At 34.3% G+C, this 21,684-nt stretch overlaps 1 protein-coding gene across 2 annotated transcripts; it reads right to left on the bottom strand.

Annotated features, from left to right (window-relative positions):
• Positions 1 to 331: 331 nt before the first annotated feature.
• On the bottom strand, positions 332 to 2,920 carry LOC109020711 (trihelix transcription factor ASR3-like). 2 transcript variants are annotated; one of them, XM_019003234.2, is made up of 2 exons: positions 1,355 to 2,920; positions 332 to 919 (listed from the first exon to the last, which is right to left on the bottom strand). In XM_019003234.2, exons 1-2 carry the CDS (start codon positions 2,013 to 2,015, stop codon positions 567 to 569), a joined length of 1,014 nt encoding a protein of 337 aa, XP_018858779.1. In that variant the 5' UTR covers positions 2,016 to 2,920; the 3' UTR covers positions 332 to 566. The 2 variants fall into 2 exon arrangements, with proteins under 2 accessions (XP_018858779.1, XP_018858778.1); XM_019003233.2 differs by having other exon boundaries at positions 332 to 938; positions 1,359 to 2,920.
• Between the last annotated feature and the right edge of the window lie 18,764 nt (positions 2,921 to 21,684).

Here is a 21,684-nt window from a genome sequence, read left to right as displayed (position 1 = left end):
TATTTTAAAATTTAAAAAAATTAAATTATTTATTTTATTTTGTATAAAAATTTTTAAAAAAATAAAATAATTAGATTAGATGAAACGAGAATAATTGTAAAAATAAACAAGACCGAATCAATATTTTGACAATACTTATATATACTCCACTCATCCTTTATTCTATATCTACTTTGTTCATGAGATTAAAAAAAATCAAAATTTAATAAACAATGAGTAATGGAATGGAAGTTAGATGAGGTCTCACCATTTTAATCCAACAAATTCAACATATTATCATCTTATAAGAACCATACATATATATATATGTATGTATGTATATTGCCCCAAAACAAATCTCACTAATGAATCTAATTAAACAAGTCTCACTAATGAATAACACTCTAAACCAAATAAAGAGGGGGATAGAGGATGATGATATATAATTAGAATGATTAATGAAAGTGAAATCCGGCATACAATAGGGAACAAATGGGATTTATGTACAAACCAAGCAAATGGAATTGACTTTCTGATCTCTATCTCAGCTATAAAATCATGCATATTTGTTTATTTACTAGTAATGATCATTTTGGAGGGGACTGATGATTCTTGTGGGAAGCCAAGGCATTGATAGAATCAGCAAGCTTATTGATGGCATCAACAAGGCCAACAATGCCTTCCCTATTGATCTCTTTCTTAGATTCTTCAATCTTCAGCCTTCTCTCATGCATGCTCAGAAGTTCTCTGTGCCGCCTCTCCTCTCTCTCCTCGCTGGCCTGAATGGCTTCTGCTATGATGGAAGCGCTTTTGGAGATTGCAGTGCCCACTTCATGTGAGGTGCTTGTATTTGCAGTGCCACTTGTTCCCTCTGCACTTTGATCACCTTCTTTTCTCCTTCTCTTTGCTGGTGAGTCTGAATGCTCACTTGTATCAGGATCTGAGCTATCACGCATGATCTCCAAAATCATATATGGAACCAAATCAAACCAATAATCAATACTAACTGAGAAAACTATGACTCCCCAAAAGCCATCGATTTAGAGTGATGAAATGATCAGTCAAAAACACGATTTACCTGGTCCAGAGAACAAACATTAACTGCTAGCTAGCCTATTGGGTATGATATTTTTCAACCGGACACCGAAATTGTGCTGGAAGTACTCGTCAGAGTGTATTGGATATAACAGACATTAATTCAAAACCCATTGCAACTGGTCACACATTAAAAGCATAGGATGTTCTCACGCCCTAATCTAGTAATGATGGATTGTGGGAGAAGGAAGAAATGGTATCTCAGACTCTCAGTTCACCCACAAAAATGCAGAATGTAAAACGGAAGACGAGAGGGAGAGAGATCAGAGAGAGAGAGTACCTACTGTGGGCATTGGCTGAGAATATGTGAGAGCAGGTACCGTTAGCAGTGGTGGTGGCGCTGCTGCTCCTGGTAGTGCTAATGGCGGAACTTGACTAGTGGAGATGTGATGCTGCAAAAGAGGCGGCAAGGAAGGCTGAGCGATGTTACCCACGGCCACGGGTCTTTCAACCACAAAGCCTAGATTGGGATTGGAAGTAGAGACATGCACCCCGCCTACCATCCTCTGACTTGCTGCTGTTCCCTTCCTCTCTACCACCTCCACCAAAACATCATATATCTGAGGCGACATGTTGGTGGGCAAGCTCCTCTCTTTCCTCTCATTCCTCTCAATCTTCCAATAAGACTCTTCATCCCCGGCCTCGGCTCTCTCGGCTATCCTCCTCTCATAGTCCCTCACTTTCTTGTAATCCCTCATAAGGTTATCCCATTTGTCATTGCACTGGTTTTGGCTCCTCAAACACCCTTTTCTCCAACAATAATCTTCAACCCATTTCCATCTTGGCTCTACAGATTTGTTCCTTCCTTCACTTTCCCCACTTCTTTTCATTCTTCTCTCGTCATCCATCTTCTTTGCCTCAATCAGAATCATTGTCTCACTTGGTGTCCAGTTCCCTTTCCTATAGTCCCTCATAATGCTGTTACCCCCTTCCTCAGCCATCAGCCAGGATGCATGCAACGCCTTGACAAACGGGTGAGAGAGAGAGTGAGTAGAATCTAAAACGGAGGGGAGAAGATGGGCCTAATGGGGTAAAGCTTCGTCTAATCAATAATGGGTCCTCATCTGGCTCTTTTGCTCTATCTTTTGGAGTACTCTTGATTTGATGTGGGAGTTCAAAGTAGTCAAATATGACTAAGATTGCTATTTTAGGTAAAAGACCATCGACGAGTATGCCTAAACCTGAATCAATGGTTTCTTAACTAACCCTAAAGAAAATGGATGGTTGTTATATGGTTTGGGTGTGTTGCAGAAGAGGCTTGGAAGAGAAGAAAATATGGTGCTGCATCTGAAAATAATAAGAGAATGATACAATTATACAAGAAGATCAGCTTCCTGTTTCCATCATCCTTTCTCCACTACTCCTTTTCCTTAAAATTTTCAACCTTTTGGGAGCTTTAGGTCACTCCCCTAAAAAACTTCAAAAATCTTCAAAGTTTAAAGGCCAAATCTGAATCTACTTATTCAAACCACTGCTCCCCACAAAGTGAGGGAAAACTGAGTGAGAGAGAGAGAGAGAGAGAGAGAGAGTTATCAAGCGTACCAACATAAGAAAAGGCCAAGGTAAATCCATTCAAACTGACAGATCAACAGACCCCAAAAATTTCAGGCAGTGGTAGGGAGAGAGAGAGAGAGAGAGAGAGAGAGAGAGAGAGAGAGAGAGAGAGAGCATTGGAAGAGAAAAGATATGGTGTTGCATGCATTAGAATGAGTGAGAGTATGATTTCCACTGCCCCTCCTACACGTGGTATAGCCTCTAATCATCACCCCCGTTTGTAATTGAGTTGCAAGTTTTTTTCTTTCTACTGTAGAAGCTTTATGGACTTAGGAGCCAGTCCCCGTAGGAGCTTTACAAGCAAAAGAGAGTTGGAAGATGAGTGTTCAGCTCACATAGACTGGAATCTATTCTTTTCTTTTGTGCATCCGATAGAACCTGTTTCACACTTTCACTAGTCGCGTCGAATATTCCACCTTAATTTTCATATATATATATATATATATATATATATATAATATTATCAAATATACGTATATAAATATAATAAATATGTTTTTAAATTGACGTTAATAAATAGACTAGCTAGGACCATACTGCAATTAAATATTTGACAAAATAAAAGACTGCCCTTCTAGTTTTGAATAATATTAAGAAAAATGATAGAGCCACCGCTATGGCTCCCGCTGGGAGTCACCGTTGGCTCTATCATGTGTTTTTTTATATATTTTTTTATAATTATTTTTATATAGATGTTTTTAATAATTTTAAATATAAAAAAATAAATAAATAAAATTATAATATTATTAAAAAATACTTCTTTAATTTTGAAGTAAAAAAAAATTATTTTTTTATTTTACTTCATGAATAAGGAAATATTTTTTAATATTTTTTTTTACTTAATGATTAAGGAAATGTTTTTTAATAATATTATAACTTTTTTTATTTTTTTAAAATATTTAAAATTGTTAAAAATATCTATATAAAAATAATTGTAAAAAAAACACATAAAAAAACACATACTAGAGCCAGTGGTGGCTTCCAGCGGGAGCCACCAGCGGTGGCTCTAGCATCACTCTAATATTAAATACAAGTTTAAAACGTGTAAAATCCGGACATTTCGTTTCAAACAAAAATTTGGAATTTAATTTGTTTATTTATTTATTTATAAGAGAAATGATACTTGCAGTTATGAGTATATAAACGACATGTAATTACTTTAAAAAAATAAATATATATAGAATCTATATGAAAAAAATTAATTTCTTAATAATAAATCTTACTTTTTTTTTAAAATGATTGTACTTTATAATTATATGTAATATTATTTTTTATTTTTTTATTTTTAAAGACTACACTGAGCTTGCATTGCCTAAATAATTTTCCTTGAATCCTTCCTTTAAGGAAAGTTCTGATGCCGTGTGGGCCGCTGTCTTTCCCTCTTAATGTTATTCCTTGGCAAACGTTTTTCACCTTCATTATTTCACCCTCATTATAATTTTTCTGCTTAATCTGAAAATGTCCACCTACCAAATAATGTACATATGCTGCATCACCGTACTTTCCAGTCGCCAATATACAGAGGGTCAAGAGATGTCATCATCTGATTAGTGCGTCTAACTCACGTAGGGGTATAAAATTTTTCCTTCATATTAAGAAAATCGACCGGATTGAAGTGTGTTTAGATGTTGAAGTGAGTTGAATTGAATTGAGTTGAGATGATAAAATATTATTAGAATATTATTTTTTAATATTATTATTATTTTAAGATTTGAAAAAAAATTGAATTGTTTATTATATTTTGTATTGAGATTTGAAAAAGTTATAATGATGAGTTGAAATGAGTTTGTGATCCAAACTCACCCTAATCAGTCTAGATAGGACTGATTAAGAGACCGGTCGATCTCAATCTAAGAAAGTAAAGAAATTAAATTTTCGGTCCCATTTTGGGGTAGGGTTTTTTCACTTTGAACATGACTGAATTTAATATACAAGTTTTTAAATAATTTTTTTATATGATATTTATAATTTTTTAAATATTTATATAAATTAAAAACAAGTAATTATGTAATTTTCTTCTAACTAATTATAATTAATTATTTAATTCTCTTATAATCTAATTATTTATGCTTAGATTATATAAAAACTAAAGGTTAAGAATTGTAAGAAAAATTATTAACTATTAATCACTGATAGTACACATACTATTAGCATTATTAATTTATTATACTTAATTAAAATACTTAATTAGATAAATATATACTTAGTTAGACAACTTAGTTTATATCATTCACTTTTTTTTTTTTTTATCATTTTATGTAAGTTTTTGTCAAAATTTTGAAAAAAAATAGCTCGGACCGAAATATCCCAATAAGACTGAGTAGACAGAACCAAAGCGGTCTAATCCAGTCCAAAGTCCTTATCGGTTTGGATTTTTGGTGGACTGAAAAAAGCGGTAGGTCCGAAATTCTCCTCCAAGACCGATTGGACCAGACCGATTATATCCCTAAACTCACATATCGTCACAAATCCGCTCATTCCACACCCCGTGTGTTGGTACAATGGCCAGTGCACGTGTGGTTCCTTCGACGATGGTATTTTTTTGCTCTAGTCATCCAACTATGTTTCTGATTTTCTCGAACGAGAACATAAAAGTAGTGGAAGTGGAATTCTCCTATGAAATACACCATTCCATTGAACATAAGCGTTTCTCTTCTGGTTGTGGTTCAAAGCCACAAGCAATCAAACCACTTGTTGGATAAACGCAAAGTACCTTTGTCGGCTGCTTCCTTGGCTCAACCAAGGAACATAGGTCCGAATCTATGGTTCATGGTTTTTTTTTTTACCTTTTCTCCCTTGAGCACTATAATTGCTGTAATGATATTTTTGTACGAGGCATTCCACCCTAATCATCTCATCTTGTATCTCTATTTTAATCTAATATATACATCCATGATTACCAAAAAATAAAAAATAAAAATACAAAGATTTAACTACGGGCTAGCTTTGTAATAAGAGTCTAAACTTCTCTCCCTTTTTTCCATGTTTTTTAATTCAAGCTAAGAGTTTTCAAAGCTTTTTGTCAAAGAGTAGATTGAAAACATATCCACGGGTTTGGATTTGTATGTCCAAGCCTAGGGTTTAAAGTAGTGTACATATAATCGTATAAAGTAAGTCTCACAATATTTATTGACATTTAATGCTAGTCGAGAATGTTGTTGGGCTCTCTTTATATATTCATCTCTCTCTCTCTTCAGCCTAGAATTTCGACAAAAGTTCTAAAAAATCTAAATCCGATTTATGATCTACACAATTAACATGAATTGTGTCCATCTCTAGACATGATTTTGCTCCATCGGTTAGATGAAAGATATACATCTCATATATTTTGTCACGAGACATGTATATATCATACATGCCAGCATTGAGATATGTATACCATTTGACCATGCAACGGTAAAGTCTTGTTTGGATATAGAAACAGTTTCATTTCGTCTCATCTCATCATTACAACTTTTTAAAAATTTTTACATAAAATATAATAAATAATTTAACTTTTTCAAATCTCAAAATAATACTAATATTAAAAAATAATATTCTAATAATATTTTATTCAACTTTTAACTAAAATCATCTCATCTTATTATCGAAATGGGGTCTAAGATGCTACAATGATAAGAAGCACAATCTCATCTTTCAAGTGAATATGAGCTTCAAGATTCAGAAGCTAAGCTAAGGAAACAATAATATCCCATTTTTGAGATTGTTTGGATTCAATTACATTAAGAGATCGAAAACAACGATTATTTGAAACAGAAGCGTTGAGGGATGGTCGGACTATTATAGATAGAAGAGCAGCCCTCAATTGAGACAGTGACACATAGGAAAAAACACAATAGACTAGTTAGACCACACCACACAGAATCACCACATGCAAATGAGGCAGAAATCGTTGTTTGGTCTTTTTGCACCGCCACCAAGCCTGCCTCCCAAGACGAAACTCATTTCCACCACACAAAAAGCAAGAAAATGGGAAAGGGGTTGGAGATGACAACAAATTAGTTGGGAACTACAGAATCCATTTCACTTAATTCCTCCTCCAATTTTCAATTTGTGGGTAATCTTATAATAAACAGTATTCAACTACACTAAGATTTAATTTTAACGAAGAACTCAACTAGGCGCTAGTGGGACTTATGCGGTGGTGGTGGGAAGCAGGGGTGGAATCACCGATCTGGGGATGAGCGGAAAAGGCTTGGAGCCAAGCATTAACATCAACCTTGTTGAACCATATGTCTCTCGCGGCACGGACGACTTATTCCAATGAAGCGAAAGGGGAAGCCAAAGCCATTTCCTTGGCAAATTTGGTTCTTCTGTAGCATGCTAGGAAGTCCTTCTCTTCAAAGCCTAATTCCATTGCTTTACTTCTCTTTGCACTCCGTGCGTGTAAAAATCTCTATTTTTTGTGAGAAAGCGGAGCCGAACTCTGAGATGGTAAGAAGTCTTTGTCATTGTCTGGATCGAGTGCTGTTGAAGATGAGTGTGGGGTGGGATTTCGTTTGATCTGGGATTGTATAGAAGAAGGAGGAGTGAGAGAGTGGTTGTATGGATCTCTGATCCGGTGTATATAAGTGTAGTAAACACTATAACTAATTACGTGGTGCACAACTATTAGAATGCTACTTAATGAGGGGAGCAGCCGGACCACCGCCCAAGTTTTTTCTATTTGAAATTTATAATGTATGTTGTGTAGGACATAAGTTTGATGATGAGGAGAGTGCATGCAGGGTGGAGTGCAAAGCATGATATATGTATAATATGTTGTTAAAGAAGAATCAAAGGAAAGAACAAAATCTGCATTAAAAGGCTAAAACAAGAGGAGAAGGTGAGAGGCCTAATCATTTGGTTAGACTCCCATCACACCAACATTACTTTAATTAACTTAATCACATTCCAACTTCCATAACCTTTCTCTTAATTAATAATTTACATGGATCTTCTGAAAAAGAGGACAGTTTTGTCCTTTCCAATGAGTACATTACAGATGTCAATTTCACCTTTCGAGGCCAAACCCTAGATGACACGTAAGCAATCCCTTTTTTTCCCCTAAAATTATGCTCAGCTTGGAATATGAGAGGGTACTACTTTGACCAAAAGGTTTAAGCTGTGAGAGAGAGAGTGGCAAAAACATGGGGTCACGACCCTCCTTGAGTAGTCCCTTTCGTTCTTAGTTTTTGGACTCTAGCCTGCCACTTGTTTAGGGTACATTTTTTAGGGCAACTTCGTCTTTTCCTAAGTGGACCCCTCCCTCTCTCTATTGGGTGATCAATGTGTAGTTGGGCCCCACCATACTTTCTGTCAGACATTCAAGTGGGACTGTGACAGAGATGGGAGACGACTGTGAGATGTCCATTTCAGATATGATACCCTCAAAATCCATAACACTACCTTTAATTAAATAAGAGCAAGGTTAGATATAAGTTATGAGTTATAAAGAAATTATTCGAAAATAATCTCAATTTAATTTTATATAATCTATTAAATTTATTTTATAATAAAAATAATTTAATAATTTAATAAATTATATAAAATTACATCAATTTATAAGATTATTTTTATTTAATCTATTTATAATTAAAATATTCCTTATAAGTTATAAATAGAAATTTTTTTTAAAAAAATTAATTTTATTAATGAAGAATAATTTTTTTTAAGGATAGGATTCATTTTTTTTATATATAAAAATTTAAACTTATCTATTTGAGAATTTTACAAATAATTTATCATTAAATAAATACACACATGAAAGGAAATGCAGGATTGGGGAATTTGGCTGTGGTAAATGGTTGGGAAAATTTCGTACCAACAGAGTACTTTTTATCTTTCTCGTTCAAGACAGAATCACAGTATTCAAAACAGACCGTACAATATTTTTTAATATTAAATGTTTTAAATTCAGAACATTTTTATAAATTATTTTATAAGAATGCTCATAATTTAAAATATAATTGTGTAAATGGTTTATATGCTATATCAATAAATAAATTTAATAAAAATAAATTTACAAATTAAGGTAACTATCAAATTTATACAATGGGATGATGCACCACATTAAATCATGTCATTAATGTATAAATTTATTTGTTGATTATTTCTCTTTTGTTTTCTCTTTTACTGTTGTATTTTACAGTAAAAGATATTATACAATCAATAGTATATTATATTAAATCACGTCAATTTATAAATTTATTTTAATAAAAATTTATTTATTGATTATTTCTCTTTTATTGTATCTTTTACTATTGTATTTTAAAGTAAAATATATTATACAATTGATAATACATCACATTAAATTACGTCAGTTTATAAATTTATTTTAATAAAAATTATTTGTTGACTATTTATATTTTATTGTATTTTATTGTTTGAGATATAGCATTATTACATTGTTGTGTTTGAATACGGGGAATATCTTTTGAATCCGATATTGGTGTAAAGCTGGTCAATAAAAGGCTAACAGGTCAGCATTATAGTACAGGATTGAGGTCCCTTTTGAAAAAGAAAAAGAAAAAAAAGAAAAATCTCAACCTTAGCCGATCTTGATTTGCATATTGTCCACTTCAATCCATTCGAGTGCTCTCTGTCTCTCTTATATGTAGCCATATGCCAGCTTGTCTCCATTGTATTTAAACTCATTTTTGAATGCTCTTTTTGCTTCCTTAGAAGACGCAGGAAAATAAAGCAAAAAAAAGAGAGAAAATTGTCAATACTAAGACTACGTTCGGATACTGAGATGATCTATGAATAGTAATAAAAAAGACATGAAAGATATCAACGTGACTCTCCATCTATCTTTTTTTCTTTGAATTTTTTTATTTTTAAACAACTAATATTACTAAACATTCAAACTTACAGATAGAGAAGTGAAGATCCCAAATTAAGTTCAACCAAGTTAAAAAAAAAAAAAAAAAAAATCGGAAATTGACCCATATGGTCCACTCCATTGCCCCCTTTCGGCCCAAAGCCCAAGATAAGGGCCTCCTTTAATAGTAATTTTTTTATGTGGGCCCCCCGACCTTGTCCTGCTTGGGCGAGTGCCCACCCGTGGGCCTCAATGGGCCCATTGGGTCCAGAACCTATTTCTGAGTTATTTTTTAGACCACAAAACATGTTTTCACTTTAATTGAAATTAAATGTATAAAAAATAAAATTAAATGTTATCTCTAAATATAAATAAACCTAATACAGTTGCTAACTAATAATTCTAATATATTACAAGTAGAATTATAACACATTAATCTAAAACTACTACAAATCAATCTAGAAATACTACAAATTGTCAAATAGCTTGAATGAGTAATAATGTTATCACAATTGAAATACATTAAACTAAATAAATAAAGGTAACAACATGTAGCAACAAGCAAGCATTTGCCAACTCCAAGTGACACCATAAATCCTAAAAAAAAAAAAAAAAGCAAAAAAAAAAAAAAAATGAGGATATGAATAATATGATGCCTCAACAAGAAAAGAAAGTCAATTAGGGAAAAATAATAACATACGTACAAGTTGCAATAAATTAATTAACAAAGTTAACAAACCAATAATGTATCAAAGTCAAATTATGGCCAATGTAGATTGAGATTGAGTCTCTTTTTTCGAAGTTGTCCCTAAAAATATTGAATTTGAAATAAAGTTTGTCAAATAAATTAAACACAATATATTATAAGCAAAAGTAAAGTAATGAAATATATATTAAGACTAGTATGGTTTTCAATAGAAATGTGGGTGAAGATGTGCAAGATGAGTTAAGGAACTTGTGGGGAGGTAGTATTGTGCAACAATATGAGAAGTATTTAGGATTGCCTCCAATGGTAGGAAAGAAAAAGCCTTTTGCTTTTTCTGAAATTAAGACTAGAGTTTGGAGAAAATTACAAAGTTGGAAGGAAAAAAAATTATCACAAGGAGGAAATGAGGTTTTGCTTAAAGCAGTGACCCTAGCGATTCCTACATATGCTATGAGTTGTTTTAGGCTACCTGATTGTCTATGTGAAGAGTTAGAAAATTTGATGGCTCAATTTTGGTGGGGTAGAACTGAGAGTAATAAGAAGATTCATTGGATCAATTGAAAGAAGATGTGTTGCTCTAAGTTTAAAGGGGGGTTGGGTTTTAGAGATCTAAAGCTTTTTAACATGGCCCTTCTTGCTAAACAAGGGTGGAGACTTGTTAAAGAAAAAGAATCTCTGTTGTATACGGTTTTTAAGGCAAGATACTTTCCAAAAACATATTTTTTTTAAGTCTAGCTTAGGCTATAGTCCTTCATATGCTTGGAGAAAGATATGAGAGACGAGCTTATCTCAAACAGGGTTGTCAAAAAAGAGTAGGGGATGGGATGACTATTAATATTTGGCATGATCCATGGGTTCCAGGTTACAGAAATTTGCATCTTGATCATACTGTGGAATAGCAGAATAAATTACCAACAACTGTGGATTCTCTTATCAATTTGGAAACAAGATGGTGGGAAATTCATAAAGTAGGGGCTCTGTAACACCCACTTCCTGTAGGCTAGGAGTGTCACGTATTTTTCATAAAATAAACCCGGCAAGAGATCTTATATTTAATAACTGAAATTAGGATTTATTTTGTAGAAAAACTGTCTAATAAAATATCTTCCAAAAATATTAAAAGAATAAACTGAGTAAAATTTATGTCACAAAAGTAAATTTTATTCTAGAAGGTCTGAAACTAAATCAACTGCTCTTTTTAATCCTGGCTTGCTCGCTCGTGTTCATCATCTTCACCTGGGTGGTTAAAAACATGAAAACAAACTAAAATGAGTCAATCACAACGTAAACGTAATAAACATAAGGTTTTCATAAAAGTTTTTATGCTGAGAGCTTAAAATGCATGACTGTTCATACTGATGCTTATGCTATGCATGACTGATTTATCTGAATTAACTGACTGATCTGAATTAACTGACTAATTTGGCTGGCCAACACACTTAATCCTGTGTGCCAGGTTGTGCACTAGCTCCACGTCCCACTGCAACAAGGGAAGTCACTGATAGTATTCTGGCATATTATGGTGGACCACGCTTGAGTTTGTGGCTTGCACATCCACCCTAAAACTGAACTGCATTCGTACCATGCATCTGAATGGTCATCTAATTAACTGGTCTGATTTTATCTTGCACTTGAATTTAAGATAGCTTATGTGTCTTATACATATGAGATGCATGACATAATACATATATAATTATAATTTCTGAACCTGAACATGATGCGGAATGACTTGATCGTATGCTATGTTGGATGACATGTTTGCATATGACATGAGTGGTGCATAAATAATGGCTATCAATGAATTGGCTTGAATGATACTTATATTTAAGCTAAACTGTGATGATCCTAATTTGCGATCAAATCCTCGCTGTGCTTCTTCTAGAATATCACTTCGTTACTCGTCACCTATACGCAATAATAACTATTACTAAATCTGTTTGGGAACAATAAGTACCAATATCCTACTTAATTAAATTCACAAATCTAAAGATAGTCAAATAAATCTTTTGTTTAATACCATAATCAATAAATCCTGGTATTTAAATTACTTAAATACTAATAACATATTATAATTTAGTAAAATACTTGAGCTATTTAAAATAAATCATAAAACTTCAATTCTTAAAATAAGTTTCATTTCTTAACATAATTATAAAATCTTATAAGAAACCTAATAAATACTAATATTGTTTAAATATTCTTAACATAATAATTTTATTAAAATTATACTAAATAGACAAAAGAATATTAAAAAAATATTAGTCTCAATAATATACTTTAAAATATATTTCAAATTCTTTAAACACTTCCTTATAAAAATAGCATTTGACTAATGTATTTATTTAATTAAAAACTGACTTTTAAAATATTAAGCCCAATAAAATTATTAAAACTATTGTTGAAATAAAATAAGATTAAGCCTAAGATTACAAGTCAATATCCTTTCAGAGTAAACTTAACTCACAACATAAGTATGATAAAATCAAGTCCAAGTAATCTGCCATGGCTTACAACCCAAGGGTAGTAACATTATAACACTAAAATAATCTTCACCGTAGATATAGGAAAGTTACAAGGCAATGTGTTAAAGCCTAAAGGGTATTTGTGTAAAAACTCAACATGTGTATGAAGCAAACTAAAACAAAACCTAAAGCAACTAATATTATGTAGAGAAACACAGAGCAACGATTAGAGGCGTGCAAGGTAGGGGACTCACTAAAGAAGAAGCTGACGTGCGGCAGCTTTGGGTGGCTGGCAGGGGTCACGACGGCGCGACCGGGTGGTCCTCTGGGCAGGGAGGTGCGACACTGAGAGAGGAAGTGAGAGTTAGAGAAGGAGAGTTCTGTTAAGCCGAAAACAACCGAGAGAGAGAGGAGGCTGGTGACGGTTGTGGGCTTACCGGGAAGATGTGGGTTCAACGGGAAATAATCGACCTGTGGTTTCTATGACGCTTAAGCTATCCCTGGCAAAGGGTGGTGGCGGAACAACCTGGACTAGCAGTGTCGAGGTGCTTGGCAAGGAGCCACCGCGTGGCGTACGTGTGACAGTGCATGGAGGGCTTCACGGTCATGCATGGTCTGGGCAGTGGAGTCACCATGGTGGTTCCATCGTCAAGTGGCGGCCCTTTATGGCTGTTGTTGACCGTGCTCTATTCGATGGGTGCAAAATAGGGCTGCGTTCGTGCATTTTTGTGGCGTTAGTGCATGTTTTAGGCTCCCGATGGTTGGCTTCTGATACGTACGTGGTGCAGGTTGCGGTTGACGGTTTTCGCAAGGTGGTTGCGGTTCCTTCATGGGGCTGGGTAGTAATCTACCCTTCTATGATGGTGGTGTCAGCATGGAGTTGCTGCAAGGGGAGGAACTGCACTGGTGCTACGGTGGATTTGCCGTGATCCTTGCTACGTAGCTTGCTTGGTGCACGACAATTTTCGAATCATGAAGGCGGCTTAATGTTTGTGCGTGAGAGAAATATAGGAGATAATTTCTATGTGCATTATACATGTATAAATAAGTGATGGGAAAAACCCTAGGAAAAAATAGAAAGATGCGTGCATGCAGTGGGAACGGAAGTGTATCGTGTGGAATGTGGAGTCTGATACAAGATCTCACGGTTTGGGCTTTTTGACCCAATAAAACAAATAATAATAAAAAATATAAAATTATTGGGCCGGGTCGTTACAAGCTCTCTTCAATCCAAGGATAGCTGTAGAAATTTTAAAGATTACTAGCCCAGTCCAAGTCAGGTTAGCCAGCACATGGCCCATGCTGTGGGCCAACCTAGGCCACTATGGGCCAAGGCTTGCCAAGGGCCACGTGCGGCCCATCCAAGCCATCATTTACAAGGAACCACTTTAGGGTTTCCTTTTATGCTTTTGTTATAAATAAGGCACTTAGCCATTTCATTTTCACCTTTTGACAATTTGCTTTGTGGAGACTATTATTGTTCTTGAGGTCATATCTCCAATGGATTATGAAGATAAGTGGATCTGGTTGGCAGAAAGGAGTGGTGAATTTAGTGTTCATAGTGCATACGAAATGATCCAAAATAGCAGGTATAATTTAGTAGAGGAGAGCTCTACGAGCAGTAACCTTACTAAGCTATGGAAAGCCATTTGGAAGATGAAGTTATCAAATAAAATAAAGATCTTTGCATGTAAAGTATGTCAAGATTGTTTACCAACCTATTCAAAGCTGCTTCAGAAACATGTGGATATTGATCCAAAGTGCAGTTTATGTACTTAGCAGAATGAAGATTTGGCACATGCTATTGTGCATTGTTTTGATTTAATTGAAATATGGATGTGCTACTTGCCTACTCTGTTTGTTATTCCAAAGCCACTATTTTTTATTGATCTAATACAACATTTGCATAATAACTATTCTGCAGAGGAGTTACAAACTTTTTTCTTGATAGCATGAAACTTTTGGTTTAGGAGAAATAAAAAGATTCATGAATCTACTTCACTTACTCCTAAACAGGTTGTTGACCATGCTAACTCTTTGAAGAACTGTCACAAAGTTCTCTCACAGCATAGAGGAACACATCAGATCAATGTAAGGTGTAACTGGAGATATCCACCAGTGGGTTTTCTCAAACTTAATATTGATGGGGCTCTATTATTTGATCATATGAAAGCTGGTATTGGGGTCATACTTGGGGATGAGAGGGGGGATGTAGTACTTGCAGCAAATAAGGTGAAACATTTTATTGAAGATTCAGAAACAATAGAATTGGTGGCAATGCCAAGAGGTTTGTAGTTGTGCCTAGGAGTGTAACTGGTTCGGTTTGGTCCTGTTTTGAACAAAACTGAAACTGAACCAGTATGCACCGGTTTTGAATTTTCAAGAACCGATTCCATATCGGTTACCCCCATAAACCGGTACTTCTAGTTTTACTAGTTCCGGTCCGATTTTTCGGTTTTAATATACTATATACTATCTTATATAATATATATATATATAATAGTATATTATAGAATATAATACTATAGTGATAATATATTGTAGTATATTATAATATATAGTGACATAGTATTAATATAACTATTAATACGCACTATATAGTATTAGTATAACTATTAATACAATAGACTATAGTGATATAAGATTTTAAAATTTAATATTATATTAATTAGTAATTTATCATATAATACAAACTATTTTATATATAGTTATATATTATATATAAAAATTATATACAATATAAAAAGTATAATATATATATGAACCGGTCTGGTTCTGTCTGATCTGATTTTAGAAAAAGAAAAATAGAAACTAGACTGATTTTGACTAGTTTTAAGAAAAATAAAACCGGTGCCGGACCCAACCCACTGGTTCGGTCCGATTTATCGGTTTTTTTTACACCCCTAGTTATGCCTTCAAAGAGGTATTACTCATCTATTATTAGAATCAGATTGCAAGATATTGGTTGATGAGTTACAAAAAGAACCAACTGCTTCTTCAAGATTAGGAAATCTGGTTATGGAAGTTAAAAGATTGATGTCTTATTTTGATGTTTGTTCTTGTCATTTTGTTGATTGCATGGGTAATAGAGTTGCTCACAAACTTGCTAGATTAGTATGGAATGTTGAGAATTTAGTTGTATGGGGGGATTATGTACCTAATTCTATTGCCCAAATTATTTGCATGGGCTGATAAGAATCTTTTGCAATCCTTGATGCAATATATGAATATTTTCTTATAAAAAAAAAGTAAAATAATGAATTAAGAGTGATTATCGCTTTCAGGATGATCAATACCCTCCTCTTCATAGCTCTTCGCAAAGCCTACCACCTTCCAAAACTGAATTGGTTTCCATTTAGTCCAATTTTTATTACAAATCGAAGCCTCAACATTGGTAAGAGATAATGAACTCCAAAATGGATCTAATATGCACTCCTGATGTTAAATATGGACTTTGAGGCTATGATAGAAATATAGATAACGAAAATACTATAGGCTATCTCTACAATATGGGGTTTCAAAATTGAAACCTCAAAATAAATTAGGTTAGGGGTTTCATTATGAGCCTCTAACCCAATTTAGGGTTTCAATCTGAAATCCTAACATAAATTAGAGTTTTGTATCGAAACTCTAAATTAATTTAGAAGTTCAATATGAAACCCTAAATTAGATTAGGTGATGGGAACCACCATGGACCTAATCTTAAAGATCCTTTGTAGGTTCCAGATGGGCCAATTACAAGGTCAAGAACCAAGAAGATCAATGAGGTAATGCAAGAATTGATGCAATCCACTTGAGACGAGTTTAGCAAGAGCCCAATATTCAAGATGGGCTTGAAGGATGAATATCCAGTTTTGATTCATTTGATAAGCTATGGAAGAGGGCAACAACATGACTTAAAGGCTTTGGGTACTTTAAGGCTTTCAACTTGTTTAATTAATTTAAAGGACTTATTTTATTAGTTTAGAATAATTGAGTTTATTATGGGAAGGACTTAAGGGGGGCCTATGCAAGGGCAAGTTGGGAAAGTTATTATTTTATTAAACTAGGGTTAGGGTTTTACTGTAGCGAGTATTGTAGCGGCACTGTAGATGGGACACTATTCACACAAGGGGCATTTTTGGAATATGGAGATTTATTTTGGTTAGGATTTTAATTAGGTTTTGCTTTAAATATTCTTTGTAACCTTATTTTAAGAGTTTTATGAAATTAGATGAATTTATTCATTTTGAGTTGAGTTTAATTCTCCTGTTCTTGATTGAACTTTTGAACTTATCAAAGATAACTCATAACCTTTGTGGCGTTCCTCCTTGTAATCTGGGTTCTTGAGACAGATTCTTCAACGGGTCTAGATTTTAATATAATCTAGGTTCTTGAAACGAGTTCTTAATGGGTTTTAGGTTCTCCATCCATTGACTTGATTTTGGTTTTCTTAGGTGAGTTTTCAAATTGATTGTAGGTTCAAGAGATTCCATTCCCACAGGTTCATATCATTTGGTATCAGAACAAGGTTTCCAATCAGGTCTGATTTTATCTTTTAATTATTACATCTTTAATTTTGATTCTAGGGCTTCATTGTTATAGGGTTGCAAAAAATAAAATAAAAAAGGAAACAAAAAGTAGGCTACCGAAATTTTTAGAGTTTTTGGTTTGGCTGAAATTTACATCACCTAGGGTTTCAAAGTTCTAGGGTTTCTTGCATCTCTAAGTTTGTCAATTGCTTGGAGTGATGTTCCATTGTTTCTCTTCTACTTCATTGTCACTTCTTGTGTGGTTGAATTCAATTGCTTGATTTTCACAATTGAATATTGCTGTTTGTGATTGAATTAGAGAAAATAAGAGAAAAGAAAAGAAAGGAAAAGAAAAGAAAAGAAAAGAAAGGAAAGAAAAAGAAAAGAAAATAAAATAAAGGAAAAGAAAAGAAAAGAAAATTCAAAAAAAAAAAAAAAAGAATAAAAAAGGTAGCATATTCAAAGGTTGCTACATAGTTACAACAAAGAGAAAGAAATACATTTGTTGATTGAGTTTTATCATCAAAGGGGCTGAATACATATTTCTAGTTGGTATCTTGGTTTATAATTATTATTTCTCTCGTATAAATTCCTTGAGTCTCATGTCATTTTATTTCTTCCTTGTTTCTTGAACCTATTGCTGGTTGGAATAATACAAGGTTGTATTTTCTTGATTTAGTTCAACTAGTTCTTAAAGAACTTAGGCTGAAAAACTATTGAGGTAAAATGTATGAGAGTGTGATACTATTATCGGGAAAAAATCAATTAAAAGTGAAATACGAGTGGAGTGTCATTATTCGAGTGTAAACACGTAAGAGAGTGTGTGAGGTTTTCCACTAACATGCTTTTTGTGCAGCACATTATGATGTCTCATAGGAGTGACTCATCACCAAAAGGGATGGTAAATAACTCATCATTTGTGTTGCAAGCCATGCAACAACAGCTTGAGCGGTTGAACTTGGTGTTGGGTGAAGTGAGGGATATGATGGACTATCAAGAAGCGGTAATTAGAAATCTACAGGGCATGAGAGATAGGAGGCGACGTGAGTCTAATGTTAAAAATGGGTATGAGAATAAAGAGTATAGTAATTCTCTTGTTGCCAAGCGTGCACTCAATACACAAATTAAGATGGATGATACAGAGCAGTAGAGCGAGAACATTTTTCATACTAGATGACACATCAACAACAAGGTATGTAGTATGATCATTGGATATGGTGCTTTGTGATGTAGTGCCTATGCATGTTGGCCATATTTTGTTGGGGAAGCCGTGACAATTTGATAGGAAGGTGATTCATGATCGATTAAGGAACATGACAGTTTTGAAAAGGATGGAAAAATAATCAAATTTGTTCATTTAACTCCAACACATGTCCATGGGGACGAATTGCAACTGAAAAGTGAGGCCGAAAAGGGGAGCGAGAGAAAAATAAGAGAGAAAAAAGATGAGGGTGAGGCTGAAACCACAAGAAAAAGAGAGAATGAGTTGAAAAATAATTGTGATTCCCAGAGTTCAAAAAAAGAGGAGAGTGAAAGAAAAAGAGAGAGAGAGAGAAAAAAAAAAAAGAATGAGGCCAAAACATCAAGAAAAAGGGAGAGTAAAAAAAAAATAGAGAGGTGGCTGAGAGTCAAGAAAAAAGAGTTGAGCCACGACAGGAAAAAGAAAGAGAGATTACAGAGAGAAACAGAAAAACAAAAGTGAGTTTTTATGCTAATGAAAGTTTTTATGCTAACGAATTTAACGACTCTTTGCCTAGTGTTGTTGTTTATTTTTTACCGGAATATGAGGTCAAGATTTCTAGCGGTGTGTTTAGTGGATTGCCACCCATTAGAGAGATAGAGCATTATATTGATTTTGTGCCAGATGTGACAATCCCTACCCAACCTTTCTTTAAAAAATATGAGTCATTGACGCATTTGAAGGGACAAGGTAAGTTGAATAAAATGCATGCATGCCAAGTGAGTGCAATTCATTAAGACATTTCCTCATGTAATCAAGTACACATAAGGTAAGAAAAATTTTGTGGTTGATGTTTTAGCAAGAAGGTATGTCATTGTCATCATTTTAGATGCAAAGTTATTGAGACTTTAATATGATAAGAAATTGTATGTTAATGATGATGGCTTGGCTAGTGTGTATGGAGTACGTGAGAATGCATCATTTGGTCAGTTCTATAGACTAGACTGATATTTGTTTAAAGAGAATAGACTTTGTGAGTTTACTAGTGTTATGCGTGAGGTGATTGTGCATGGATTTGGTTTGATGAGTCATTTTGGTGTAAAGAAGATTTTAGATATGTTACGTGAATGTTTGTGGGAGTATCATTTGCCATTCATTAACGTGTTGCATGAATGTTTGTGGAAGTATCATTTGTCATTCATTAACGTGTTGCATGAATGTTTGTGGGAGTATTGCTTATCATTCATTGAGTTTTCATATAATTGGAGTGATTATTTTGGTGTTAGGAATGTTTTAGGTGTGTTTCATGAACGTTTGTGGGAGCATCAATTGTCATATATTGACTTGTTACATGAACGTTTACAGAAGTATCATTTGCATTTCATTGAGTTTGCATATAATTGGACTGATCATTTTGGTGTAAGGATGAACATTTGTTGGAGTATTGTTTGTCATTCATTGAGTTTACATATAATTGGAGTGTATATGTTGCTACTCAATTTTAACCTTTTGGAATTATTTATAAACTCAAATCTATTTACTCCTTTAGATTTAATGCCTTCACCAGTTGATGACAGGAGTAGCTTGGATGAACTTTTCTAAATTCTTGAACAAATTAATGATAATGCATATCAACTGAGTCTTCCAAGTAAGTATCTTGTTTCTGCTATTTTCAATATTACTAACATTTTTTTCCCTTGATCCAGGTAGAGATTTGAGGTCGAATCCTTTTGAGGAAAGAGAGAATGATGGGAACCACCATGAACCTAGTCTTAAAGATCTTTTGCTAGTTCCAGATGGGCCAATTACAAGGTCAAGAGCCAAGAAGATCAAAGAGACAATGCAAGAATTGATGCAGTCCACTTGGGACGAGTTTAGCAAGAGCCCAATATTCAAGATGAGCTTGAAGGATGAATATCCAATTTTAATTCATTTGATAAGCTATAGAAGAGGGCAACGACATGACTTAAAGGCCTTGAGCACTTGAAGGCTTTCAATTTGTTTAATTCATTTAAAGAACTTATTTTATTAGTTTAGAATAATTAGGTTTATTATGGGAAGGACTTAAGGGGGGCCTATGCAAAGGCATATTGGAAAAATTATTATTTTATTAAACTAGGGTTAGGCTTTTACTGTAGCGAGTACTGTAGCCGCACTGTAGATGGGGCACTATTCACACAAGGGGCATTTTTGAAAGATGGGGAGTTATTTTGGCTAGAGTTTTAATTAGGTTTTGCTTTAAATATTCTTTGTAGCCTCATTTTAAGAGTTTTATGAAATCTAATGAATTTATTCATTATGAGTTGAGTTTACTCCTCTTGTTCTTGATTGAACTTTTGAACTTATCAAAGGTAAATCACAACCTTTGTGGCGTTCCTCCTTGTAATTTGGGCTTTTGAGATAGGTTTTTGGGTTTAAATTTTAATATAATCTAGGTTCTTAAAACGAGTTCTCAACGAGTCTAGGTTCTCCATCTATTGACTTGATTTTGACTTTTTTGGGTGAGTTTTCAAATTCATTGTGGGTTCAAGTGATTCCATTCCCACGAGTTCATATCATTAGGGGTTCAGATTGAACCCCTAAATTATTCAAAGTCTTGGATTCGACACCCTAAAATCATCTAGGGGTTCAATTTGAACTCCTAAACTAATTTGGGTGTTAATCCTTAAGGGTTCGGATTGAAACCCAATGTTTTTCAAAACAATTTGTTCAAACACCGAAATTCAAACAACCAAAAATCAAACTCCATAGCGTCCAAAACACAACCCTATCCTCTATTAAAACAAACAGATTTTAGAATTTCAACTTAGGGTTTTGAGTCCGAGATACTTTCTACTACAAGGTGAGATGGAAACAAAAAGGGTTTCGACAACCACGACAGTTGGTTGCAACGACAATGAGTGAGAGAGGCAGAGAAGAGGCAAAAAGAGCGTCTGAGAGAGTGAGTCGAGACACAGGGGTTGGGGGGGTTTGGATTGAAACCCTAGATTTACATCACAAATTCACACAAATTTCTCCACAACACAAAAATCACAACCCCATCCTCTAGATCCATTCATGAGTCTCATCGTCCATAGTGCAATCCAAAACAACCATTGTAAAATGCAAAATTAATTTAGGGTCCTCATTACAAAACATAGGAGAGAGACACACATTCTCGGCTAAGGCGAAGACAAGAGTGTGTGAGAGAGAGAGAGAGAGGTCTGTGTGTGTGGGTGCAAGAGAGAAAGGTGAGAGAGCTAAGAGAGATGGAAGAGTTGGGAAGGGGCGGACTTTTAGGGATAGAATAAAATGATGTCGTTTTGGTTTATATATATATATATATACGGGGCAGGGGCCCAGCCCGTCCCGCCCCTTGCATCCACAGGGGTCCCCTGATGCGAGTGGCTACCCCA

The sequence above is a fragment of the Juglans regia genome, chromosome 3 (assembly GCF_001411555.2).
Source record: "Juglans regia cultivar Chandler chromosome 3, Walnut 2.0, whole genome shotgun sequence".
Taxonomy (NCBI): Eukaryota; Viridiplantae; Streptophyta; class Magnoliopsida; order Fagales; family Juglandaceae; genus Juglans; species Juglans regia.
This window is presented reverse-complemented; position numbering and strand designations above follow the sequence as displayed.